Source organism: Drosophila pseudoobscura, chromosome 4, assembly GCF_009870125.1.
Source record: "Drosophila pseudoobscura strain MV-25-SWS-2005 chromosome 4, UCI_Dpse_MV25, whole genome shotgun sequence".
Taxonomy (NCBI): domain Eukaryota; kingdom Metazoa; phylum Arthropoda; class Insecta; order Diptera; family Drosophilidae; genus Drosophila; species Drosophila pseudoobscura.
In genome coordinates this window covers 29,494,674-29,522,529 of record NC_046681.1, presented here as the reverse complement: position 1 = coordinate 29,522,529, position 27,856 = coordinate 29,494,674, and the positions used below count along the sequence as shown (strand labels likewise).

At 48.6% G+C, this 27,856-nt stretch overlaps 3 protein-coding genes and 1 long non-coding RNA gene across 4 annotated transcripts; all 4 read left to right on the top strand.

Annotated features, from left to right (window-relative positions):
* The first annotated feature begins 211 nt into the window (after nt 1-211).
* On the top strand, nt 212-21,422 carry beat-IIIb (beaten path IIIb). Its single transcript, XM_001357045.4, has 7 exons — nt 212-892; nt 3,459-4,133; nt 13,010-13,218; nt 13,951-14,086; nt 18,676-18,938; nt 19,774-19,924; nt 20,030-21,422. The coding sequence occupies exons 2-5, from the start codon at nt 4,067-4,069 to the stop codon at nt 18,906-18,908; spliced, it is 645 nt and encodes a 214-aa protein (XP_001357081.4). The 5' UTR covers nt 212-892; nt 3,459-4,066; the 3' UTR covers nt 18,909-18,938; nt 19,774-19,924; nt 20,030-21,422.
* On the top strand, nt 6,719-7,644 carry LOC6903274 (GTP-binding nuclear protein Ran-like). The gene is made up of 2 exons (XM_002132937.3): nt 6,719-6,869; nt 6,930-7,644. The coding sequence occupies exon 2, from the start codon at nt 6,961-6,963 to the stop codon at nt 7,546-7,548; it is 588 nt and encodes a 195-aa protein (XP_002132973.3). The 5' UTR covers nt 6,719-6,869; nt 6,930-6,960; the 3' UTR covers nt 7,549-7,644.
* LOC4817702 (calsequestrin-1) lies at nt 13,251-13,895 on the top strand. The gene has a single exon (XM_003736101.3). It carries the CDS (start codon nt 13,297-13,299, stop codon nt 13,756-13,758), a length of 462 nt encoding a protein of 153 aa, XP_003736149.2. The 5' UTR covers nt 13,251-13,296; the 3' UTR covers nt 13,759-13,895.
* Nucleotides 21,423-26,908: 5,486 nt separating the features above from the next.
* Nucleotides 26,909-27,472, top strand: LOC117184137 (uncharacterized). Its single transcript, XR_004469364.1, has 2 exons — nt 26,909-27,148; nt 27,211-27,472. It is a non-coding gene; the product is annotated as an uncharacterized lncRNA (long non-coding RNA).
* The last annotated feature ends 384 nt before the right edge of the window (nt 27,473-27,856 follow it).

Below are 27,856 nucleotides of genomic sequence, written 5' to 3'. Positions count from 1 at the left end.
TCGTAACCTCAGACAACGCGAACTAGTTTATGCCTCGAACGGAGCACTTACTCTTCCATCCGTTCCCATCCACACCCACTCTTTTGCCGAGCCGTGCTTCGTTCTCGTGTTCCGTTCTTATCCTGCGACGTCCTCGTGCGCGTCCGGCCCGCTGTGGAGCGCGCCCTGTGTGTGTGTGGGGCCGCCTGTAAAAAGCAGGTAATAAGGGGAGCAAAGCTTTTAGTCTTGGTCGGTTATTGGTGCTGTGTGGTTGACGACGCGACGCCGAAACTCCTGCGAGCTCCTTCCGTGGCCTGGTCACACGAGTATCCCCCCAGACGCGTTCTAGCCGAACACACGGCCACCATCGTGCGTGTGTGGGTCCCAGTCGTGGGTGTTCGGAGTGCGAGTGAGTGTGTGAGCGAGTACAAATTATGAATAAAAAGTATTCGAAGCAAACACACGCTGCAAGGATAACAGAGCAAAACTAAGAAGTCTCTAAACAGAAATTCATATTCATATTCATCAAGAAGTTCTCGCGCTCGCGCTCGCGTATGTGTGTGCGTGTGCGCCTGTGTCTGTGTGTGTTTCCTTCAGCAAAGGGGGATTCCCTCGTACTCATACTCTGTCGGCTGTTTGGCCAACGTTTTGACAAATTAAAATGCATAAATTATGAATGAAAGTACCGTTACGTGCGTGACAACCAATCATTTGTTATTATTATGCACGTGGCCAAGCGACTCCTAGCTCGACTCTGAGGCCAGAACCAGAGAGAAAACACCTCCTTCGAAAACCCACCACAAGCTCCCGCGAATAGCGACTTCAAGGTCCGAGCGGCACCTCAGCACCTCGGCGATTCCTTCAAGTTCCTTCGAGCCACCACGAAAAGAAACAAGAAAAATACCAGTCATAAGTAAGTATTATGCCACAAACAATTTCCTACAGATTTCCCCAGGGAAAGCGAGAGAGGGACACACAGAAATTGTAACTTAAAGTTTTATTAACTTGGCGGACCTCGGGGCCATCCCCTGTTCAATTTGTGCACACGCCTCAGGTGTCAACATAAATTATTATAATTATGAAATTCTATAGCCCAGATACAGCCATCTATTGCCATTACCATTCGCCCCCGTACCCCCCCGCACACTAGTATATTTATTAAATTCCCGTACAATGCCAATTAATTTTAGACCCTGAGCCGGACTCTGAATTATGGACTTTCATTAGTCTCATTTAGTTGCAGGTGGCTCCAGAGGGGCACACGGCAGGGACGCGACACAGTGTCGTGTCCCTCTGGTGGACCGTTAAATTCCTAAACTCCCCGAGAGGTCACTTCCACGCTTAGACGCTTTTACGACCCCATCAATTGGCACTAAAAAAATGATATCGCAAGAAGGAAAATAAAACCAGATTTTGTCCAACCAGCCAGGCCGCTATTGGGAAAACATATTTTAGAGTGGGGGTGGGGGCAATTTTTGAAATTTATTTCATTGGCCATGTTTTTAATGGGCTTTCGGCCAGGACAAACCAGTCTCCCGGAGAATTTTTTATTTTTTTTTATTATGGTTTAATTTGTGGGGAAATATAGGCAGCATTTATTTGTTTGCTTCTCCGAATTTGTATTTGATTGTGGCCCATAACAATTATTTCCCAATGATTTTCTTTCGATTTATTCAAATTTGCATTCATTTGTTGCACGAATTGATCAGATCTGGTATATTTTAGGGAAATTAAATGCTGACAATGTGTGTCCTGTATTTTTAGTACTTAAATGAGCATTTAAGCTCTTGTTGGACTCCAAGCCTTCACCGAAATTCCCTCAAATTTGAAGGGAAAAGTGCGCCGAAAAGTGTGCCCCAACAAGAGCTGGCCATGGTCCCAACACTTACAAAGGGCCAATACACACACAAACAGACTTACAGCAGTGGCAGTCATTCAGTCAGTGAGGCACTTCCCGTATATCCATTCAGTCATCTCTTCGCTTGGCATTCAGAGACCGCTCTCGCTCATCCACAGCCCACATGGGCGCCTGCAGCAGCCTAAGCCTCTGCTCCTAACCCCAGCACTAGTCGCCTCCTCCTCCATGTGTGTGTGTGCGTGCCACATGACTTTCTGTGTGTTGCGACAAGCCATTGAACATGGCCTTATGGGCAAATCTCTGGCCAACATCCAGTGTCGTTTGGTGCCTGCCCCCGCTTTAAAGCGGCAGAGGGAAAGCACTTTTAAAGAGAGCCGAAATTCAATTTGTGGCACAAATCCGGCCAAAAGATTTCCATGTGCTGCACGCATACGGGACACAGGATGCAGGATACAGAAGCCACAGCAGAGATGTTAGTGACCCCCGTCCAAGAGTCCTTCTAGACCTTGTGCGACGGTGTATATGTATATTTGCATATTTAACAAGCCAGTGCCAGTGCCAGTGCCAGTGCCAGTGCCATGACTGCCACATAATTAATTATGCAAAAGACTGAGACTTGGCCAAACATCAAGTATACGCAGTGTGTGCTCCAACTATTTTGCATAAGCCACTCGTTCGCCCCGTTCGACAGGCAGGGGGGGAGGGGCCGTATCCGTGTGAGCCACATCTTAAAATAGCTGACAACAAGGTGCTAAAATTATTCATGGCCTCTAATTACAAAACATGATTTTCATTTTGGCAAACTTTTCCCCAAAAAGGCTTTCCTTTCCTCCCCCCACCACGTTGCTGGTTTTCCGGGTGGATTTTCGGTTTTAATTGATTTTATGCAAATTTAATTTTTGGCCAAAACAGAACCCAAGAACAATTACACAATCGCCCGCCCGTGTGTCGTCTGCCCCGAGATGATTGTTAATTTATGCCTCTACTCAATGATTTTTGGGCTCGAGCTTGTCCTCCGATCCGAGGGCTCTCTATCGTCCTCTATGCCCTCCGAGGGCCGCCCTGCTTCCTGGCTGGGAGAGCATTTAATACATATTATCATTTATTGGCCATAAATTGTATGATTAATTCATTCGGTTTGCTGTTTGCGCAGGACACAGAACACAGGACGCAGGACAATTGTCTTTGTCACTTGAGGTCTTGCCCCCCCCCCCCTGCCCCCCACCCCGCTCGGAAATGCTTGAGTAAATTTGCTTTGAGGGAAACCCAGCCGGGGGCCTGCAATATACTCGTAGAATTCACTCAAATATTCATTCATTTGCGAATGCAGCCGTAGCCATACGGATGTACGATTACGCAGGAGATGCATGATTTATGGCCTTAGAGTATGTATAATTACTGAGGAATCACGAGATCTATTGATACGAGGAATGCTCCTCACTATTTCCATTTGTTGACGCAAATAAACAATGTTGTAAGCCCTGGGAGCTGGCAAGACTTTCGGCACTTAAGACACAACCCCTAACGACACTTGGCCTAGACCCTCCGAAGAGAGTCTTTCAACTTGAACCCAGATAAATATTCAAATATTCAATGCGTGTCTATTTTCTACCATTCACAGGCTGCCAATCCTGCCACACGGATCCTGCCAGACCATTGCCGATGTTTCAATTAAATACAGTGCGCTGAGCGACGGAGGAAGCCCGAAATAGAAATAGAAATAGAAAAAGCCATAGCCATAGCCAAATAGAGGAGCAAACACACACATACACACACACAGGATACGGGATACGGGATACAGGATATGGCATGTAAATGCGACTGCGGGGGTGTGTACTGTACAGTGGAGCACGCTTAATGGGAAGAGCAAATAGCAACGGGCTCGTGGAAAATAAATATAAATAAGCAGACGACAGAGCCAGCGACAGAGCCAGCACCAGAGCCAGGGCGAGAAAAGCAATTGGTTGACGCTTTCCCTCGTTGGCGGTCAAGGGAAAATTTATTGCATTGCACGAATGAGACAAGAGGAAAACGCAAACGAAGCAAAAGCAAACACAGATAGAGATAGAGAGCCAGAGAGAGTGTATGAATAAGAAAAATAACCGAAAATTCCGCAACAAATTGAAAAATTAAAGTTGCACCCAAGAAAAAAGCCAAAGCCAGCGAGGAAACTTGTTCGGAGAACTTATCGAGAAAGAGAGAGAGAGGGAAGGTTGATGCAACAGCAACATGGATGCGCCACACTATAGACGTCGCCACCTCATCCTCGCCTGGATCCTCCTGCAGCTCTGCTACGGTAAGGAAAAACTTTATCATCCTGCTGGAAAACCCATCCCCTCGAATATTAAATAAATCATGCGCCATGTGTTGCCCCCCCCCCCCTTCCTGCCCTGAATGATAAATTCATTCAAAATTCACTCAATAATCGATGGGGAGGTCTCTCCTTTGAGATAAAGTCCCCGGCAAAGTCAAGGCTGTCAGAGGCTGGGTCCCGCCCCGGCCCCATTTCCTCAAAGGAAATCCTTTCTCTCCCCCACCCCCCACCGCCACCCCTTGCCCTTGATGTTGCCGTTGCCGTTGCCATGAATAAACAACAACTTTTGCCACTGCCTGGTATTTATTTTTAATTAAGTTCAACAAACTGCTTGGCGAAAACTAAACAAAATTAACTGGCAAACAAGCAACAGTCGCGGTTGAGCCCCTCGGCCGGGGGTTGGGAGACTTTTGACTCCTCCACAGCTGGCGGCCTGTCTCAGGCCGTGAATAATTCAGGCATTTCGAAAGTGGTAGAGCAATCAGTGGCACTCGCAATCGAAGGCGGAAGAGCTGCCACACAGTCTTGGGGCCACATGTCTTTTGTCCACGAATGAATTAAACGTTTTGGCATTTTTCCATAAATTAAAACATAAATTCGCACAAATTCGATTCCATTATTTACACATCTTTCATTAGCGGCCGACAAATGCAATTAATATATTTTATTAATATTATTTTTTGCCCTCCATGTGTGTGTGTGTGTGTGTGTGTGTGTGTCGTTCAACTTAATTAATTTGATTGCTAGCAAAAAAAAGACCACGAAAGGGAGGGTGAGAGGGCGGAATAAATACAGTACAAAACTTTCATGAGGCCGCATTTAATTAAATAAATAAACATGTTTAAGTTTTTCCCCATTTCCATTTCCGTTTCCTTTTGCGGTAAACTTGTCAAAGCGGAAAGAAAAAACTTTCTTCGTCCATGGACATCCATGTGCTCGGTGTTTAAGGAAGAAACTTGCGATGCGGTGCGGTGCCCCTTTCCCCTTTCCCTTGCCCTTTCCCTCTCCAAAATACGAGAGACAGAGAGCGAAATAATAATTACTGACAAACACAATTTCTGTCTAGACAAACTCCCTCGAAAAAAGCGAAATAGAAATGATTATTATTTGCTGGCACTTAGCTGGCGGAGCGCACTGCCTGAATTATAGATAGAAATCTTATTTTCCTATTATGAGGTCACGTACGCATGCCGCAAAAAGAAACGGAACACAGAGGGGAACACAGGGGGGAGCCTCGACAGAAGAACACCCAGTAGTCGGTGGAGTCCCTGCAGGTTCCCCCCCTGCAGGTTCTCCTGTTACCCCCCAGTCCCGGGGTATTCGGGCTGGCAGCAAATAATGAAATTAAGTCAACGTGGCGAGCACACTTTCGGCCAAACTGTAGCCAACAAAAGGAGCCACTGTCCGAAGGAAGTACACATTTATTGGCAGCACATGAAACTAATGTTGAGCGACACGCACTCCCAGCCCCACCGTCTGCAGAGCAGAGCAAGAACGAGTCCAAATCCAAATCCAGAGCCGAGCACTTGAAGCGCCTTCGAGGGGAGTTTATTAAGGATTTGCCTGGCATGGTTCAGGCCTCATAAATACCCACAAGTACGAGTATTATTATCAAGTGATTTTCCTCACGATTAAGAGAGTGAGAGTGAACGCCACTTGATGAGGGGCCGAAGGGGATGAGGTGTGATGTGCTGCTTGGGGCACATGGAATCGATGAACGAGTGAATCAATGTGTAATCTTTAAGGCTTAAGCCATCCATCTATATTCATATCTTTATGCTACATTCATTCATGCCATATTCCCTCTCCCAATGGTCTTGTTCTCAGGAATTCTCTTGATTTTCCCCAGACTTCCAAGGCAACAATTACTTACTATAATCTGTCAAACTAATTCATCATCCATCTACATCTAACTTTGTTTTGACTAATATTGAGCCCACCCGAGGGGCGGCTTTGTCTTTTATCAATTTGATTCCTTAAGTAGAAATTAGCCAGCATTAATGCTGCATGCCCCGCCTGCCTCCGGGCACTGCACTCCACTCCACGGAATGTAATTAATCATAAAACGTTAAAATCGATGCCTTCAATTTAATCGAATTAATTGATTGCATGATTCCTTGATTCCTTGATGTGTGGGCGCCAATCCATTCCATTCCTGCCGAATGTCAAGTCGAAGTGAATTTTAATTATATTATTGCAGCTGTCCGTGAGCGTTGCCCAGTAATTGTGAGTGCTCAGCAATTTAATTGATATTTTAATTAAAGAAAATAGTCGTCCCCTTGGCCTACGAGCCCCGAAATCTCTCCTTATTCGGCACGACAGAATTTGCGTTAATTAGGAGCAATAATAGAAGACTGCTAATAAACGAGACGAATTATTGGAAGAGGCAGCACTTGGGGGCGTAATCGTGGGCTCTAGGAATGGGTTCCAGGGGGTCTCAGAGCCAGCAAAAGGACTGGAAGTCCTTGCATTTGCTGACCTTGTGGGAAAAGCAGGCTGCGTGAGTGCCTCGCTACCTGGCGCCGATATGAGTAAAATATCAACCCTACGACCTATCGATTACTGTTCAAGCAACAGGGCCTTGCCATATGGAAAATCTGACATTTCGTTCAGTTAGAAGTTTTTATTGTCACGCTGTCACGCATTATTCCAAATTATTCCTTTTCCCGGGAAATCTGAGCAGTAAATAGGACCTGTGGTGCCTCAAGAGGACATTCGGTTTGTGCGAAAACAAAGGGAAAACAAACCCATTTCTACGAAAATCAAATCAATTCGCAGGCAGAGCCCCCAAGCCAGAGAACTGACTGAAATGAATAGGAACATGCCACGGTTTAACTGCGCGATTCTTGGCGATAGAGGCACTGGCAAAACGTCCTTCATCAACCGCCACCTGAGTGGGGAGTTCAGCGACGGCGGTGCTGCAGCGGAACGCGAAAGCCACGAGCTTGTCTTCCACACCAATCGCGGCCCCATGTGCTTCGTGGTGTGGGAGACCCACGGCGAGCTGAAGGGGAAGCCGGAGTGCGCCATAGTCCTGTTCGACGTCACTTCGAAGACGTCGTGCAAAAACGTTGTCGAATGGAAAACGGCTTTCGCCAAGGCCAGCCGTTTCCAAGGAGCCGTGATCGTCTGCGGAAATAAGGTGGACCTGCAGCATCGCTACGGCCAAGGCCCCGAGTTCAGAAATGGCCGCTACGATATATCGGTGAAGAAGGACTACAATTTGGGGAAGCCCTTCCTGTGGCTGGCGCGCAGCCTCGTTGGCGATCCACAACTGAGGTTTGTGCCCCAACCAGCCCCCCCGCCGCCACAGCCGCCACTGGACGACGCCGCCAAGCGGGAGATGGATTTTAACTTGATAGTCGCGGAGATAGTACCCCTTCCAGGCAGCGTTTAACCATCAATAGACACAAGCCAAAGCCCTCCAAAAGCCAACAAAGAAACAGATCCAACAAATGTTCTTGCTTTATTTAAATATATTAATCCCCATCGATTTCTGCCACGTCGTTGTTGCTGTCCACAACCAGGGGCTCCTCGTGGTCCTCCCTGGGAGCCACAGACTGATCTGAAACCATAACGTTTCACTTTTCCAACTGAACAGACACTTTTTTCCGCTATGATTCGATGGTTTGATCCCACGCTGCCCTCACAGAATGCCCTCCCCTCCTGCTCCCCTCCTGCTCCCCTCCTGCAGCGCCCGCTGACAGAATGGAATGCAACTTTTGGGAAGCAAACAACAAACACAAATAAATATTGGCACAAAAATTCCATCGAATGCCATCGAAAGAGAAACTTTTGACTTTGTTGCCCTGCGATTAACCCTCCATCCGTCTATTACAGGGGCAATGGGGGGCATCGATCGATTGTTGCCAAGTTTTTTCTGCACGAATACCAATGCGAATGCGAATGCGAATAAAAGTACTAGTTCTCGAGTACTCGAGTACGGGTATATGCAGCTCTCATCTTTCATTATTCTTTTTTATATATGTATGTATGTACATATATATAGATATTTTTTGTGCTGTGTTGTTGCTGGACTGTGAGATATGCAAATGAAAGTGCGCCTGCAATGCAGCAAAAGCTCCACTGAGCTGACAACTGGGAGCTGTTTGGGGCTCTGGGTCGAAGGGGCAGACGTGCCCCCGTTCTGTGGACAACGATGCACTCATCGTCAAAGGCAGACTCTGAAACAGAACTGAAACTGAGATGCAGAAGGAGCTGAAGCTGGAGACAGAGGGTGGCTCGGGAGGAGTGGCAGGATGGGGAGCAACTTCCGCTTCTGATTGCAGATTAAGCACGTTCTAGTCTGGGCCTGGGCCCGGCCTAAAAGGGGGCTCCGAAGGATTGATGCGTATTGATGCTGCTGGCGTCTGCGAAACATGGCAAAAACATCTTTATTTGCTCAAGTCTTGGCATCCGGTCTGCCAGTCTGCCGGTCTGCCGGTCTGCCTGTCTGCCCCATCGATCCCCATCCGAAAACCCTGCTCCATGCCCCAGACTAAGCCGCATCATAATTTCTCTCTCCCCGTCTCTGGCTCCGCCCCTTCCGCCGCCTCTCTGGACTGGTCTGGAAAAAATTTGCATTGTAAGTGAAGCCTTGGCAGGGCCATAAATTTCCGCCTGCCACTCCCCTCTCTCTATCTATCTATCTCTGGTGTCTTGCCTCTTTTCCAATGAGTTTTCAATGGACTCTAATAAAATTAATTGCATTTTGCATTTGGCTGTCGAGGCAGAGCAAAGCCGTACAGAGCTCTCATATGACAATCAGATTTTGTTTTGGGAATTGCAATTGCTCGGCCCGCAAAGCGGAGGCCGTGTCCAGGGGTGGATGAGGGGGCGGGGGCGGGGTCGGGGGCACACTGGATCGTCCTGTTTGCATTGTGTAACTAATCCGCTTGAGTAATCCGCTTCTATTGTCATTTGCTGCTAAATGGGTTTTCGGCTAAAGATGATTTTGATTGGTTTTTGCCTCTGCATGGGTTTTGTTCTTGCCAAAAATTCGAGAGTGAAAATGAGGGCTAAAAGCAAAGTCAGCTCTGTTGAAGCGTATCAAATGGCAGCCAGAGGACGGTCTGTGGAGAAGTATTTTCAAGTACCTCCTTTTACACACAGATGTCGGAGCCTGTTTAATACCAAGCGACACTGTCTTTCCTTCTCTATCCAAATATCCAAATTCAGACCGCATTCCTCTCTTCCCATGTGATATTCTCCTTCGCACGCTGCCTTCCTTCTTCTTTTCCGCAACAACAACAACACGCCATGTTCATCTGAGACGCGCTATCGCTCTCGCTCTCGCTTTGTGCCATGACGAAATAGTAGCTCTTGCTCTCTTTCGGGCGTCTTTCGGTCTTACGCTCAGCACAATTTAGAGCGCTTGCACGCCTCGGAAAGGAAAGAGAGAGAAGCTAAATGATGCCATCTTTCAGCTAGAATTTTCGACGACAAACTCCACTCCGCAAGAAGAAGAAGTCGGGCAAAAGGGAATTGAAAGATCAGGCGACGCGTCGCGACGGTCCCAATGCAAAAAACGGAACGCTTCGCTGTATGCGTGTGATGTGGCTATGCGTGTGAGAGCGTTGCTGTAAACAACACAGCTATGCGCGCAAAACTAGGTGCTCGAGCGGCAGAACACATTGATGGGCACATGAATAGGGAAAGTGAATGAAAACTTTAATAAGAGTATAATTTCTCAACACACGGCATTGGGGATATTTGAAGCTGATTTGCAGAGACTACCTTTTTAATTGAAATACTAAGACGCACACAACTTCCCTGCTGTCGTAAATGTAACTCGAATTTTAAACTGATGAAAGCAAATTACCCATAAAAGCCCTTGGAAAGTCGATTAGCAGTTTATATAGAGCAGAGCCTGATCCCTGGGCCACTATGAGTATTTGGATGAGTTAACCCCTTGAAGCGGCCATAATGATATGCAAAGCTAAACTTTGCCCCGTAAACTTCTGCACTTGACACTGGGCCTCCTCCTCCTCCTCCTCCTGCCCTGCCCTGCCCCGCCTCTTAGCATTTCTGTGAATTAGATTTTGGGGCAAAACTAAATCCCCAAAAGAAACTCAATTTTGGGGGAAGGATTCGGTTCCGGATCCGCATCCGCATCCAGAGTCGGAGTCGGAGTCGCAGTCGGTGGAAACTTTTGTCTGTGGCTGTGGCTGACATTTGTTGGCCCCGGGCGGCAAATGAAATCATTTAAAAATCAACAATAATTAAGTAGCAAAAGTTTTGTCTGTGAAGGTGAGTGTACCCGAGCCACCGAGCCACCGAGCCACTGACTGGGCCCCTTTCGACCACAACTATGACGTTTACACGACATCAAATGGAAAACTTTCCCGCCCTGCGAGCAGCATTTCTCCGTCTCTCCGTCTTTCCGTCTTTCGACTGCTGGCTGCCTGTCACTGGCTCTTCATAATTAAAGCCCAGGTTAGATGACAAAACTTTCGAATCGCTGGCTTATCAATTAGCCGCCCCAGGGCGTGGCTGTGGCGGCACTTGGCATTTGTCAAAATTCACTTTCCGGCGCCCATCACCTCATCAGCACATTTCTAAACAGAATGGCAGAGAGAGTCCCGTTTTAATGAGCTGCTGCCCCCCTATAAATAAATCCCCGTCCTGTGGGGAAAATTTGTTTACATTTTCGCACAATCGCGTGAAAGAAAAACGTATTAAAAGGCGTAATTTTGTATGAATCTTCAAAGATATTCGCACCTTTGCAATTATCTCGTACCTCCTCAAACCCCTCATTGCTTTGCGGCCGTTTCCTTCGAAAAACTCCATTTACTCCCAGTTAACACCGAAGGAGTGTCCTTTGTGTGGAGCCTGGCAAAGGCAAAGCCCAGGAGGAAAAGGGCTTTTGTGCGGCGAAACCTTTTGGCAACGCACTTTGTTTGTCTTCCGCCAACGAGCGGGGCTTTCGGCCAGTCCCCGGCTGGAGGAGGCAGCTGTTGTACGCCCCACTAGTGGAGAGTGCATAATACTAAATTGTACTTGTGGTAACCGCAGAAATACGAGTTTATGCCCCACAAAGTGTCCGCCAAAGACACGCACAGGGCGGGGGCGGTGGCGGTGGCGGAGGCGCTTGATGGGAAATGGGAAAACAGGAACTCAAACGACGCCGCCGCTGCCGCCGCAAAGCGGAAATGCACTCAAAGGAGCAAAAAGCCCAAAGTGGGCGCCGTCCTTCTGCCCAATCCTCATCCCCATCCCCATTCTCCTCATCATCATCAACGTCATCATCAGCATCATCATCATCGGCTGCAATGGCGGCTGTTTTTCCCTTTTATACCCTTTTGCGGAGAGTGTTATGATTTTTAGAATATTTTTGGAAGGCAGAGAAGAGGGACTTTTTGAAATTATTAAAAGCAAAAAGGAAACGCCATACATTACATTCTTTTATCAATTATTAATTCTTGTATCAAGAGGCTACAGCTCTGGGGGTATTTGTGCGTTAAGGGTATCCCAGTCGTCGTCTCCCACAGCCTGCATTTTCCATAGGTTCTCCTCTTTTAAGCCTTTGTGCATTGTGCTTTCTATTTTTTTGTTTGTTTGTCGCTTTGCTGGCTTTTGGTTGAACGAACACAAAATACAAAAAAAAAAGAAAAAAAAAAGAAGAAATGGGCACAAAAAACACAAGGAAACGACGTCAAAAAAGCCTTTAAGGCCTTAACGTCGCTTCCTGTTTGGTAATGAAATCCTGCACTTATTTTTAGACCCACACTTGGCCTCCCTCGGCGGGGGGACAACTGTATTTTTAGGCCTTAATGCTGCGGTTATTCTTGAACTTGTCCGAAAATAGCTGCCCAAACAGTTGACGGGTCGGGGCTCTAATGAGAGCGTCGGCAGATCGGCTTCCGAGGACGGGGATTCACTGTGGCTTGACTTTTGGTTTGCTTTGATTTGATTGGACTCTGAAAACGTAACTTGGAGTGTCTGGAGGTGGGCCGAGGACCTAATGAAGGGCTTACTGCTGCTCATTGACGCAATGCGGGACGCGGACCGAATGTTGGGACTAATCGAATGAATACCCGGAAAAGTCAACGAAATGTTAGCAACTGTTTTGTTAAACAAATTAGGAAAGTGTTGCGTTAATGGCGGCACTCAGAATAGCCTTTAAATTGGGATAGTGGTGGGGAGGGGGGGAGGGGTGTTCCAAAAGTGCACTGCTCTACTTTTAGACGTCTCCCCCATCGACAGAGATTGGCCCACTTTCAGGACTAGCTGATGCTCATTTCGGGCTCTGCAATATTAATTCCATATCTCGATTTGCGTGACCCAAATTGCCCTGGGAGCACGAGGAGGGGCCTACGCGGAGGGGCCTACGCGAGGCCCGTCTTTGTCTTGGGCTGTTAAATAAGTTGCCAACTTTTCATTTCACTCTGGCATTGTCTCGAGTGTTAAGTTACGCCCCGAACTAGAGGCAGAGCCCCAGCCCCAGAGCACCCTGACAGCTCGTAGCACTCCTCCCCCCAAAGACGGCGCTGCGAAGGCCGCGGAGGAGCGCTTTTCAGCCAGGACACGTTTCTCAAGTTAGCCTCGTTCATTCCTCGTTCGGGGGATCCCCTTCTGGGATCCGGAGGCATTGTGTTGGCAAAACAAAAGCGCATTGTTCTAGTCTGGCGTTGGTTCTAGGGCGTTCTGGGGTGGCGGTGGCGGTGCCTTCGATTTCCTTGACTTTTATGCACTCGCTGGCAGTTATTTATGTCCTGGTCTTAGTTTCTGGCATTGAAACCGAGAGCGCAGCGTGCAGCATGCAGCATGCAGAATGCAGAATGCCTGGGGCTTATTAAAGTCGTGACAAAATAGTTGACAAACAATTCTTTTTGTCTCTCTTTCTGTTCCATTTGCAGAGGCCGCGGAGGGCCTGACAATGACCGAAATCAAAATACCCAAGCACATAATGCGGCACGAGGACGCGGCGCTCGGCTGCAAGTTTGATCTGGACGGAGAGTCCTTGTACTCCGTGAAGTGGTACAAGGACGGGTTCGAGTTCTACCGCTATGTGCCGCGCGACATGCCGCCGGGGCAGGTGTTTCCCCTGCCCGGAGTCGACGTCGAGGTAAGCTATGGAAAGCAATCTAGTTATCCTAGATCTAGATCCCATTTGAAAGTCCCGAAAGATTGCTCCACTAACAAAATGCTCGGCAACAAGAAATCAAAATTACTGCAAACCCTCGAGCAGTCCGTGACGCCCGTCGACCGCGAGGACGCCATACGCCTGATCGCCGAGGGGATCCGCAAGCCCGCGACCCTCGACCCCATCGACTTGGTAGACTCCCAGAAGGAGTATCTGCGGGTCCTGCACATGGACCATGCCCTCAGGCTCCAGAAGACCATGGAGCAGCACTACAACGTCTCGCCCTCGGCGGAAGACCTGGATCAGGTGATGCCCGTCAAGGACCAGGAGCTGGAGGACATACTGGATGCCCTCTCAGATTTGGCATCCAAGGAGGAGTACGACGAGGAAGAGGAAGACGACGACGACGACGCCGACGAGGGCGAGGGCGATCAATACGATGGGGACGATGAGGACGAAGAGTCTCCAGGCGATGAAGACGACAAGAATACCGTTTTTGATTTGAACAAGATCGTCTTGTAGAGGGTAACCAGTAGTCGGCCTTTAGCTCTCGGCACGAAACAACCTAGAAAATTGTAAAGTTTTAACCAAATTTCCATACAGAAGAGCCCCAATAAAATAAGCCTGTTGTAGGGACTCTCGTATGCTGCTTTCACTCACTTTTACTGTGCACTTTCTTACTTTCTTTTGCCACATTTTTCCCCTCTTTTGCAGCTGCAAAACTCCACGGACGTGGTTGTTGTTTTACGTTCGGTTAGCCTTCAGTCGACTGGACGATATCGCTGCGAAGTGTCCGGCGAGGCGCCTTCCTTTCAGACAGTTTCCGGTCACGAGGACATGATTGTTGTGGGTAAGTGTTCAGTGGGGGGGGATGGGCTGGGGTGGGAAAGTGGGCTACACACACACACACGAAAAGGGGGAGAACAGAGAGGAGAGAGGAGAGAGCAGAGAGGAGACCATTCAAGGCAAGATTAATTGCACTGCGCGAACGACGAAGCGACGAAAAGTAATCTGTTTCAGTATTTGCCTGCCTCTGTTCTCTGTTCTCTGCTTCCCTTTCTCTTTCTACATCATCACCTCTCTTTCTTGTTCTCTTTTACAAGATATATAAAATATATTTCACATTTGTTTAGTTTATGCCCGGCATTGTTTCGCGCTGCGATTCACAAATTCTCGACCAGAAAACCTGTGCCAAAAGGAAGTGCACAACGAGTGCTGTCGGTGGGTGCTTCGACTAGGGGATACCCTCTACAGAGGTTGAGGTGTGCGTCTCTATATCTATACAGGGAAATTCGTATTCAATGACATAAAGAAACCACTTAAAAAACACAGAACCTTGCTTTCCTGTTAGCCAGGCAAAAAATACTCATCTGTAGAGGTCCAAATCTGTATCCCTATAGAATATATACCTTCTTCGTGGGCTCCATTACCGGGTGGACCTATAAATGAGAATGAGACAGAAGGTGTGGAGGCTGAAGCTCTGGCCATCCCTTTTCTTGGCCGTTTCTCTGCTCGACTACAGGATACACATGGATGTGTGTGTGTGTGTGTGTGTATTTATCCTTTGTATTGTATTCCGCTGGCAAATTGCCCATGTACGTGATGCAATTCGTTGCTCACTTACAGCCAGAGCACCGCCGGAGCCCTGCCTCCGATTCAGACAATCCCTGGCCACGGCCTCGGCCTCCGATTCAGATTCAGATTTAGCCCGTGCCTCAGACTTGCCATCCGGCTCAGATTTTCCCCAATCCACCCCCCCCCCCCCCCCCTGCCCCACCTCTGTGCTGTGCAACTTAATTTGAAATTTTTGCGCAATCCAACAAAACATGGCGCAAAAATATGGCCGAACGCAATATGAAAAACTGCTTCCGAGGAAAACTTAGAGTAAACGTGTTTAATATCAGTGGAAAGCCGTGCCGGGCCGTGCCGTGCCGCACGGGGCCTTGCAGCAACGCGAAGAAAAGATAAATTCTCAGTTTTCTTTCTTTTCATTCATTCCCCCCCTCCCCCTCACCGTCTCATCCCAAAGAGAAAGCCCATTCGAGAGAGAAAGCTCATTAAAGGGGAATGCGGCGGGCGGATATTTGTTGCTTGGTTCCGCATCCCCGTCCGATTTCAAGGCAGATATTCCATTAAAGATTTAAAGGCTTTAAACTTGGAATCTGTGCATTTCTGAGCAGGCTGAAGCCATAGATGGAGTCGTAGTCAAGAGTCACAGCTGAATCTTCATCGGAAATCAAAGAACAGACCGCCGAATGGCTGTCTACCATGTCTCCGGCTCAAAACTAATTCCCCCAAGATCATTTCGCATAAATTCCATGCAAAACTGTCGCATGGAAACCCCCAAATGCATGACGTCAGACCCCCCAACCCCCAACCCCCTGGAAGGCGGATGAAATGCTTGGAGTATCGACACATCTCTGACCCAAATACTCCTCCAGTTCGAGTTCCCCAAACGTTTCTCATTATTATGATGATGTTTATCATCGACAGTCGTCGTCGTCGTCGTCGTCGTCGTTGGGGCACAATTGCGCTTGGAGACGGGGGCAAATTTCACCTTCATTTCCGTCGCTCTCTCATTGAGCGCCACTCAATTGGGGCAGGGGCAGGGGATGGAGGCAATCAAAATTGGTATATCGCATAATTAGGCTAACTAAATATTTCCTCGATGGTTCGGGAGTGCGACACAGTGGCGTCGGAGGAGGGGGGGGGGGCAACCAATCAGAGCCTACACTCGTTTCCGTTTTCAGATGGAAATTACTCAATTACGCTCAGGATTTAATGGCGAAAAAAAAGTGGGTGGAAGTCTAAAGGGGGAGGGGGTGGTGGAGGTGGTGGCTCGGGTTCCAGCCGGTTCAGGTTTAAGCGGATTAAATCAAAGGCATAATGACTATGACGATTTGCGGATCAATAAACTTAATGAATTTGTGAGCCATTAAAAAAAACACGAGGAAGAGCTGGGAAAAGCGACGAGGAAAAGAGCTGCGAACGCGAGGAGGAAGAGTCAACAGAGGTGACAGGCAAAAGGGAAGCGGAAAGAGCGATGGAAAAGGGTTTTGCGAGAGTTTCAGTCAGGACTCTCTCTGCTCCGTTCGCCTATGGGACATTTGTACAGCGAATCGATGCGATGCGTGTTTCCTGCTGGAACAGAGCTCTAAGCAGAGTGCCGTGAATCGAAGAAATGTCATTGAAATTAATGTGCAATGGGAAAAGGGAAGTGCGAAGGGAACTAATGGAACTCCCCGCTTACGATACACGATATTCTGGTTGGAATAATTGAATGCAATTACTGGGCAAAGCCCGCAAATGATGAGGCGCTATGACAGGGCAAAATATATGTCTGACCCAGTTGTTGGATTAGAGCCATCTCCGTCTAGTAGCCACCGACTGACCCACCGACTGACCCACCGACCGAGCGACTGAACGACTGAACGACTGACAAAAGCGATAATTGAAGTGTATGCGCGGAAATTGAAAACGGGAGAATGCTCGGGGGACTGTCGCCCCGCCCCAGTCGCCCCACAGCTGCATATGATGGAGAATATCCGGTGGGGGCTTTCGGGGGCAGCATTGGTTCCACATAATCCTTCACCGCACGAGTGGGTTGCACTCTGTTGGCTCTGATGGAAAAATCACGGAAAATTTAATGAAATAAAAGTCGGAAAGATACAATATCGGGGAAATCGATATGTGTTTCACTTCAAACAAGCTGTGGCTTTATTTCGGGAATCATTGAAGTTCCCATCTGCCATTAAAGCCACCTCCGAAAGGAGTACTGCGCCCTTTTGACCCCTTTCGGTTTGTGCGTTTCGAAGGCGAAAGCAAAGGCTATTAAGGTGAAAAATTGTTAGTTTATTTAGGCATCGGATTTGCTTAGATATTTGTTTCAGTTGCTCAATTGATTCCATTGTTCCCCGAGTCCCAGAGCCACGAGCCGGACAATGCCCTGGAACCTTGGCACCTTCGACCAGACGGCCCACGCGGACCCGGCCTCCACGGCCTCCACGGGCTGATCCCTTGTCCGAGAGAGCCTTTGGGCAAACAAAGCCGCACAATGGCGGCTAAATAATGAAAATGCCCAGCAATTATTACCAATTGATACAGCGAACGGCCAACAACAAACAACAGGCAACAGACAACAGACAACAAAGTGTTTACTCACCCGCCCAGGCGCCACGAAAAAAACCGTAGAAAATTGTTCAACATTTTGCCAAAATATTAAAGGGGCCTAGAAAAACAAGGGGGGCAACGACTCGACAAGGAAATACCTCGTGGTGCATAGGAGGCACTATATCTTTACGATCTTAAGGTTTTCTGGCAGTATCTTTGAGGGGAGGAGGACAACTGCAGATCCAGTGGGAATGGATCGATATACCCTGGAATACCCTCCAGTATCTGGAGCCCATCGACAGGGAGGGGGGCTTAAAGGGGGACTATCCACAGCTTAATCAATGTCAAAGCGGCGTAAAAATAGTCGCTGAAAATACAATAATTTATGCCGTTCAAAGGGAGTGGAAAGAGCACTCCGAAAGGCAGGAAGAAAGCAAGGAAAAACAATAAGAAAGAGGGGAACAAAAGTAAGGCAAAGAAAAAGGAGAAGCACAATACTTTTTCCTGACCCTTTTTTGGTGTGGAGTTTCCTTTTAATTTCTCTACTTTCGAAGCTTTTCCCATTTTAAAGGCATTTATGGAGATTATTGGTGAGAAATCTGCTGGGATTTTCGCGTATTTCCTTTTAAATTGCTGCAAGTTTTCATCAATGGGAATTTATCGATTATGCGCCTTTGATTTTTCCCCCTCGTTGACCCATTTGGCAGGCGGCCAGCCAACAGTGGGACGGCACTACGGGCATGTTGTATGTTGCACGTTGCACGTTGTATGCTCTCGATTATGGGCAACATTCATCCGGGCAGGCAGGCCCCACAAAGCAGGAAAAAAGAGGAAAAATCAAACGCAACAGCATGTAAAAATAGCCATAGACATTTTTGTGTTCGATGTTTTATTATATGATATATGGATATGTATGTGCCTCCATTTTGTTTAGTTTTTGGGTCTGGGGCGGAGGGAGAGGGGCTTTAATTGGCCAGCGAAATAGAATTCTGTTCGGAAACCAATAACCAAATTATCAATCAATCTTTTTCGGTGGCAAACAACTTCATTTGGAGGGGAATGCAATCATCGAAGTGGAATGGCAATGGAGGGTCGCTCTCCACGCTCCAAAGGGGGCGGAATATGCATCGTAGGATAAGCCATTAGATACAGCAGTAGACTCTTTTCCACCCACCGAAAGGCAAAACCCAATCGACTCCCCCAGGCACCTCTTTGGCTCCTCCATCAACCCATCCACAGCCGAATGCCGACTGCCGCGCTAATCCTTAAATCCACGAGCATCTCACTAATCTCCGCCGCATTTCTCCCGTCTCTCGATTCCAATTGCAGTGACACCGAAGCACGGACCACAGATCACCGGCGGACAGCCGCGCTACCAAATTGGCGACATGGTGCGCGTCAACTGCACCTCGGCGGCCTCCAAGCCGGTCTGCCATCTCAGCTGGCTGATTAACGGGATGCACGCGAACCGCTCGCTGCTGCGGCCCTACGAGCCGCTGATTGTGGGCCGCGAGGGCCTGGAGGTGGCCCGGCTGGGGCTGGAGTTCCGCGTCCGCGGGTGACATTTCAAGCACGGCGACATGAAGCTGAAGGTGAGTCCCGGGAGGGCGTCACGGGGGGCCGGCTCTGGCTTTAAGCTGATTACAGCCATGAAAATTGATACATTCACGGCGACAGGAGGGGGGCAGGGCAGGGCAGGGCAGGGCAGGGCAGCAGAGCGCTCTTCTGATTCAATTTGCGACAACATAACACGGCAGCTCATGTTGATTATTATCCATTCGGACGCAGTTGGCAGCACAACCACTCACCCCTGACCGCTCGCCACTCACCCCCACCCCCGTCCCCTTTGACCAATCCGCACATCCGCCACATCACATAGGTGGGGGGCAGGTGGGGGGGCAGGGGGTGGCTGCAAGTGCAAATGTATGTCGAACAAGCCACAAAATTTCATGCGAACGCGGGTGGCGGACGGGGGTGGCACAGTGGCAGGGAAATCTATGGTTTTGGGGTTACAGTAGAGCCTCGATAACAGCCAAATATTCCCCATTTTGCTCCACTGTGCAGCCGCCCACAGTGGGCCGAGTGGGTCGAGTGGCTGGGAGGGTCACTGTCCTGTCCGTTTGCATATGTGTCCTGTGTGTGTGTCCTCGCACATTTAAGTGTCCTCCGTCCGTGGGAGATGTCCGCCGGAATATACGAGTATGCGGGTAATTTTTGGGTTACGCTGGGAGTTAATGAAAACATAAAACTTTTACTGTGCCGTCAAGAGAATAACAGCAATGGAGCCATGGAGGAGTGCACCTCACGCCGCATTATCCCCCCGATCCCCATCGGTGGGGAGCACATTTATCAATGTACACAGATTTGATGAAAGTTTTCCCGTTTCCTTGTTGCATTTCCCGGGGCTGCCCGGCGGCCCGCCTGCAGTGTGTCGCCAAAATCTCCTCCGTGTACTGGCAGAGCAACGAGGAGAGCGTGGAGAGCGACAAGCACCAGAGGATACCCGTGCTCGAGTCACGGGAGACGGTCATGTCCAAGTCCCGCCAGTCGCTGGACAAGTCCCAGTCCCCGCTGGAAGGTAAGCGATCATCAATCATCAGCAACAGTTGTCCCCACCCACACACCCACCCACACCCCCGCACATTCGTAACTTTTCCCACTGTTCTCCTCTCGCTTTCCCCAGCAGACAAGCAGCTGAAGAAGAGCCGACGTCCCGCAGCGGCCACCTCGGCGGCGGCGAGTGCCGCCTCCTCCAGTGGGGCAGCCTCATCATCATCAGTGTGGGGCACGGGCTCATCTGCGCCCTGGTCACGCATATTAGCTTCCAAATCAATTGCACGCATCTCCCTCTACGCGCTGCCAGTCCTAATAGCCTTTCTGTGTAGCCTTCCGACGGCCCTGACGGTCCGAGGGAGCGGCCATCGGAGGTGCTGCTGCCACTGGACCTGCAGCAGGCGGACGCTGCTGTCGACCCAATTAAACGTGGACGCTGCTCCACGTAGATAACAATTAACAAAGATGTTGGCCAATAGAGACGAGGAAGTGGACGTGGAGGAGGAGCACGAGGAGGAGGGGCCTCCATTGTTTGGTTGGAAAATCCCATCAAGTTCTTTGTAAATATTTGCATTTACATCCAGTATACGCCGCGTATCGGTCCTGCTTCAGTGTGTGTCTGTACATATCTATAGATAATTATTAGACGGGCTCTAGGGCCATTTCCAGCATAGAACGTCGTTGTTCCTCTTTGGGCTTTCCGCTTCTTAGCTCCCAAGAAAATGCTCAACACAAAAGAAACACAAATAAAGAAAAGAATACACACCACACGTATGCTTGAAAGATACTGTATAGATCTAAGATTAAAGCCCAAGCAAGTAGCCAAAAACCCATTAGGGACTCGGAGGTCCCAGTATTTAATCATCTCCTAGGCTAAGCAGATCCTCTGGAGGAAGGAAGGGTGTAAACAGATTCCATTTGTGCTAGAAATAACGAATAAATAAGGTCTAGAGATGGTCCCAACTAAAGCCTAGATTAAGGACAGACTAGAAGAAGATGTACCGATGTAAAGGCGTACAAAAATACTCACAAATATTATAGATTTTCCTGACTTTCTTTGGTTCCCGTTTGTATTGCTTTAAGGATCCCAGAAATAAACGTAGCCTAAGATTGTATATATTTTAAGGATAGTTTTCTCCATACGGCAGTAGTATTTACGATTACAGTTCTCCTAGACATAACCGGGGTGGGGGATCTACGAATATATATATCGCTATTCTCATCCATTCTCTCTCTCCAATCACGACACTCATCCCATTCATCCGTTTCACTGAACTTATACGTATGACGCGCACCTTAAGGCATATCTGTATGTGTAACCCCGTAACCCTCTCTCTTGTATGATGAAACCAAACCAATTGTTAAATGTTAATAGGCTAAGGGCATAACTAGCGAAATTATATTCCAATCCGATAGAGAATTTAAGCCAAAACCCAAAACCCAAAAACCCAAACCCTGTGTAGCAGTGTAAAATATATGCGGATAATGAATGTTATTAAGTCTTTAAAGAAATAAAGAATGCAACAAAAAAAACAAAAACAAAGCAGAAAATATTTATTGCTGGGAGACGGCAGGGCCGTGCCCCCTCCCCGCCCACTCAACACTTCTGCCCCACTCCCCCCACCCTCCCCTGTCACCCGTCCGCTGTCCTTATGCGCTCTTGACCTGAAACAGACGTTGCCCCAACGAATCTTCGTGCCAGCACAATCGTCCTTGCCAGGCATTCTTTTTGCTGTTTTTCTCCCCGTCTCTCTGTCTCTCTTTCTCTCTGTCTTGCTTTCTTTATTTTTTTATCGCTGTTGGCAGTGTCATAATATCTCGCCTTGGCTGCGCTGGCATTCATGTCGTTGCTTCATTTTATTGTTATTATATTTACTTGTCGGATTTGCTGTGGCGCCTCCTGCCCCACCCCCTCCCTGTCGTTTGCTATAGATTTTCCTCATATTTTTTGTGCTGAAAGAGCAGGGCCATATGCCCCAGCACTCTCTCTCTCTCTCTCTGTCCCTGGCGATGCGTGTGCCATGCACTTAAACATTTGATTACGTGTCATATATCAACACATTGTACGATTGAATTTGCCCCACGCATGCGGCTGCTCCACTCTTCTATGGAGTACTCGTATCTTCCCGCCAGCTCGGAGTCGGAGTCGGAGTTGGAGTCGTGATTGGGTGCTATAAAACGACCGATTCCAGGGCCCTTCACCGGCAGCCATGCCCTGAGTACATGCAATTTGGGGCCAACGGCAGCCTGTGCGTATCGCATCGTATCGCCAGCCATAAACGCGGCTCAGATTGTGTTCTTGCTTATCCAGACAGCCTTTTCTGCTGCTTTGCTTTCTTTATCGAAGGTTAATGACTCGGCAACACTCCACTCCGCTCCACTCCCGGCCTGCAGGAGCCAAACTCCAGGCTTTAGCCCATAATGCTCATATTTCTTGTTAACTACCAGCTGGATCGGCGCGTAATTATTCTTAACATTAGCATATATAGAAATTTCTTTTGTAGACTTGAAAGGGAGGGAAAAGAAGAGAAGATTTCTCTTCTCTCTAGATACCAATACCATATTGGCCGCCATTCGAGGAATGAGAGGGCTCATTAAACAGGAAAGTAAGTAGATCGCGACTCTTTAGTGTGGAATGGGATGATAATACAGGAAAATCTGTCCTCAGGGTAAATTTGTGTCATTTAAAGACTGCAATTGAAGGGTTCTAAAGAGCATGCTTCAGAATATTCACCTGAATTCCACATCGTATTTCCGTATTTCCTTGATCCACTACCTGAGGATTTAAGTACAATCTGTATAGCGAGGGATCCGTATTCCCTGAAATGGTAATAGAAAAACACACTCCATCATTTAAAGGTAAGTAAAAAGAGCTCCTGGACTACAGCCCAGGCTCAACATGGTAAAATCCTAGTTAAAAATCCAACCTCTTTATCAGGAACCCCTTTTCGCCCTTTAAAGCCGCCCTTTGGCCCGCCTGCTGGCAATTAAACCAAATGAAAAGCGTCGCGAGTGGGGCCCAAAAGGGGTTACGTTACGGCTACAAAGTTACGGCCGCCTCCTCCTGCATGGCTGTCCTGCCCCGCCCCCCTTTGAAGCCATTTTGCTCTTTGCTCATGCTTATTTGCTTAATTTCACAGCACAAAAGGCGGTCGGAGGGATATGCTCTGTGACATTCAGGGGAGGGGGGCGGGGGCTGGGGCTCGGGTGGGAGGCCTTTCATTCGGCTGCTGTTGTTTTTTATATTTATCACAGCCACTTGCATTGCATTTTGTTTATATGCTTTTAATGCAATTAGCACGCTTTTCACTTTGATTTACGCCCGGACTGAGGAGGGGTGGAGGGGGGAGTGGAGGAGACTGCAACGATGACTGCCAGAGTGCTTGACAAAAGGGACAAAGTGACTGACAGACTGCTTGCATGACTGACAGACACAAACAGATATGAGACACACAGACGGAGGGACGGACGGAGGGAGGGACGGACGGAGTGCATGGGATGCCCAACGAACGTTTTGTCTGTCAACGCACACACACGATGAGTGCGAGACGAGTGCATGTTATCTCTTCCACCCTCGCACTCCCCCTCCCCCACTGTCTGCCTGTCTGTCCTGCCTTTTGTTGGCGGCGTTGCTGTATTTATGAGTGGCGCCCTGGCTGTGCGGCTTTCATCTTTTGTATTGCCCATTTTAGCATTTGCCATGCCACTGCATTCGCAATGTGCTCTGTCTCTCTCTCTCTGAGTTCATTCTGTGCATTAGAATGCTTGCTTTCGTTCACTGCTTGTTTAACTGCTTGTTTTCGCCTACTGTTTACGCTTTGCCTACGAAGAAATCATCTTTTTTGGCGAATGATCAGTGGATTTAATGGAAAAAGGCCACAATCAATCTGGACACATCCTTTTTTTGTGCCTCTCGCTGCTCCCCTGCTCCCCTCCTCCCCTCAGCCACTTTTCAGTCGCCATTCCGCTACTTCTGCAGCTCTTGCACTGCTTGTCGCCATATGTCGCTCTCTTCGCCACTGCTTCTCCTATCATAACGTCTGTTGAGTGCCACTGCTTTCCGCTACTGCTTACTGCCACTGCACCCATTGCCACCCCGTCGTTGCAGCTGATTATTCATTTTCATTAGCGTCTCGTCTCTGTCAACGTCACTGCCACCAGACACTCGAGTGCCTTGACCCGCACTCTTTCCATCCCTTTCTCAGCCCTCGCGACTCCATCTCTTTCTTTTCTTCCTCTGTGATTCCTTCTGTTTCTGCTGCTTCATGTTCTTCGGCTCTAATGCATATTGTTTGTGTCCTCGGGCGTAATTTGTTGCTTTACTTTTGTTGCTACCCTTCCAAGGGGTGCCCTTCCCTTTGTGATCAGACAAATAGGCATTTATACAGGCAGAAAGCCTATCAGCTACATGGCCCTTAAGCCCGCAACAGATCCTCTTTTGCACTGCTTGAAATGCAGAGCCCATCTTCCAGTCTGGTAAGGGTATAGCGTATGTCGGTCCTCGAAGCGTCCTCCTGCTTCCTGCTGCTGCTGTTTGCCGCCATTTTAATTACGATTTGCTCACTTACTCGTTCATTTCATTCCGCTGCTAATACATGCCTCGCAGCTTCCTCCGGACTCCGGCCTCCCGCCTCCCTCCTCCCTCCCACCGACTGCCGACTGAGTGACTGACTCTCTGACTGACTGCTTGCTGATTACACTTCAATCAGCCAAAGCGCGTAAATATCAATCAAGGCTGGAGGAGGCCGGGACTGGAGACTGGAGACTGGGTCTGGGTCTGCAAAGGGTTAGGAAATGCCGTCAGCGAAACTCATTTAAAACTAATCAACAAGTAGCGTGAAAATTGAGCAAAGAGCAGAAGGCAAAGGGAGAAAATATAATGGAATCGATGAGTGGAAGAATGAACAGGAATAGACATGAATTTCGTGAACGTGAGAGGGGGCGGAGGAATGCACCTCGGGGCAGCTGAAGACGAGAAAAGTATCTTCGTTCGAAGACTCACACTCTTTCGGATGAAGTGGCACTGAGGGGCAGTGCTTAACGTTTTAGAGATTTCCCATTTCAAGCAGGAGAATAGGAGTATCTCAAGCCTAACCTAGTGTCCGAGTAGCTTGCCGACTTGGCTCTAATTTAAGGAGTAATCCAGGCATTTCAACAACCCAAACACACCTGCAAGCCCTGCACACACTGCCTACTATTTTCCATCAATTTGTGGGGCCGGCTTAAGCGCTCAACAACTTGTCCGAGATCGGGTACTTGCTGCTGCCTGCCAGATTCCCAGGACAATCCATGAGCCTCTGCTGCTACAATGCTCTAAGGCTGGCCTGAGCCATTCATAGATAATTCCAATTGAATGCAATTGCAGGAAGTGACTGGGACTGCAAATGGGACTGGGACTCGTATGGGGCATGCAACAATTACATGAAATGCCTCAGGGCGAAGCAGGCAGGAGGCTGGCCATAGCCACTGCCAGTTTGCCAGTTTGCCACTTTGCCAGGCAGCTTTTTGTTAATTTTTTAATACCCTCTTCTGTGTATCTCTGGCTGGGCCTCCGTGCGCCTCGGTGTCTCCCACTCAACAGCATCTATCTGTCTGCAAGTCCCTCGCACCCGACAACATCTTGTAGGAGCTCCGCACTCGTACATTCTGCAGAGCAATTTCCATTAATTTTGTGTGCAACTCAACTGAAACGTAAATGAACAAAGGATCTTGCCTTCAGGTGAGCACCCGACCATCAGGATGCGGTGCGGAATCGGTAGGGGCAGGAGTACGTACGGGGCTCGAGAGAAATGTTTGCTATTGATAAAATTTACTAAGCCAAAGGGAAGCTCTCTCTCTCGAATGAAGGAAAGCAGCAGGAAGCAGGAAGAAACCCTCTTGAGAGGGTAGCTTAGGGGAAGGGGGAAGGGGGGGTGGGAGGAAGGGAGGACTACCAGCGGCTATCAGCGGCATCGAGTGTTGATTGTGCTAAATAACTGCACAACAATGGCCTAAGTACGTTGATAGAAAAGTAATGAAAAGCCAGCGGCCAGAACATTGAAAGAAGGCAGCGCTCAAGCAGTGCTCGAGCAGATAGAGGGGGGTTCAGTGGAGCAAGCAGTGCAAGTTGATTGGTTGCCCAACAAAGGCTAATTCGCTGGCTGGCCCCAACCCCAGCCCCAGTCCCAAACCCCTCCACGGCACTAGCAACGGCACTAGCAATAATTGGTAAAAGTCAGGGCTTCGCCAGAGAACAGAACCAACAAAAACCAAAAAAAGATGCAAAACGAATTAGGAATACACTCAAAAAGAGGGCTCTAGCCTGGCAATCCAGCCTAGGGCGGAAGATCTTAGCCCAAGAAGGGTGCCCAGGGTATCCGAGACTACAGTCACCGTGGAGGAGGTTCCTCACAAAGAAGAGGAGCCCTACGAGATTCAGGAGCCTTCAGAGGAGGTTCGCGTGGTAGAGCCTACCTCTGAAGATGAGAAAACCCAGAACAAGGTCAAGGGAGACAAGCAAGAAGTCACCAAGACCAAGATTTTAACAAAAATTCACCAAAAAGGACGAAATAAAAACTGTTTGTGTTTGGAGATATTCCAAAGACCGATACTCAAATTTAGTGGTTGAGAAAAGGATTTTAGGGAATTAAAAGGACCTTCGTAGCTAATCGAACCCAAAAACCCAATAAAGTGTACAAAGGGAAGAGCGGAGAGCGAAGAAAGAATGAAACTGCTGCAGAAAGAACATGAAGAAAATCGAAAAACAAAAGACGAAAATTGTGTAAAGTGGTTTTATGGGGCAACAAAATAGAAAAATAGGATTTACCACACACACACACACACACACAGCAGTACAGTGAGAGATGGACTGGGAGTGGGACTGGGACTCGGGACTGGGACTTGGGAACCGCCTTAAGGTTAAAGTAAAGATTGCAGCAGCGGCTCAAATGGATTTACGTGTTGCGAATTTTAATTAAACGATAAAAAAGCAGGGGAAGGCGAGTGCGAAGGCAGAGAAACGGACAGCAGACGTAGACACATCTCTGGGAATGGATGACCAGGCCAGGCCAGGCCAGGCCAGAACGGAAGAGGCCAAAACAGAGCCAGCACCGGTCCAGTTCCAGAGAAGAGAGAGCACTGCGTGTGCTTAGTAAAAATTTATGGGCATGAGGTTTCTGGAACAGGAACGAGAGGACGGGAAGGGTCCTCCAAGTGGCGGCATCATTTGGCCATTGTCCGGCCAGGAGCCCAGTCCTTGCTATTCATTGCGGTTCGCTGGTGTAAAATTTAATTTACGAGCTTGTATTTTCAATATGCTTATCCCCCAAGAAGCGCCCCTCTGCCCCACGGATGCTGCTGCCGCATGGAAGTGATTAACATTAAATCATACAGACGGGGGGGTCATATCTTTGGCGGACACACCTGACAGCCGCTCGGAACGGCTTCAATCTCTCTGGAAGGTAGGATCTCCATCTTGTAGGCCCCTTCCCGGACCCGCCGGACAATTACACTTTGCGGCCCATCCTCATTCATCCATTTTCACGCACGTACAATTTTTTCGCACACAATTTTCACCTTTTGCGTGGAAAACCCCGAAACCCCCGAAACCCCAAAATGAAAAACAATAAATGCAGGAAGGAAGGAAGCCATAGCTACGCATTTTGTTTGCTAATTTCCCGCCTGCTTTTATCGGTATGTCGGGACTTATCAACGAGCCAGCTGCCAGATGCCATTAGCCATGGCCCAAGCCCCCGCCCCGATAGACACTTGCAGGGGGGGAGGGGTCACGGCACTGGGTGGCACATCCTCCTGGTCCGTTGCCAAGTGGAAATTTCCCAGCAATTTGTTTGATTTTGCGCTTATTGGACTCGGCGCTTTGCATAAGCAATAAACATAAATTATCAATATAGTGGAGGCTGTTGATCCTGCGAGGATGGGTCCTACGAGACTGTGGGTGGGCGGACACTGACCACAGAGT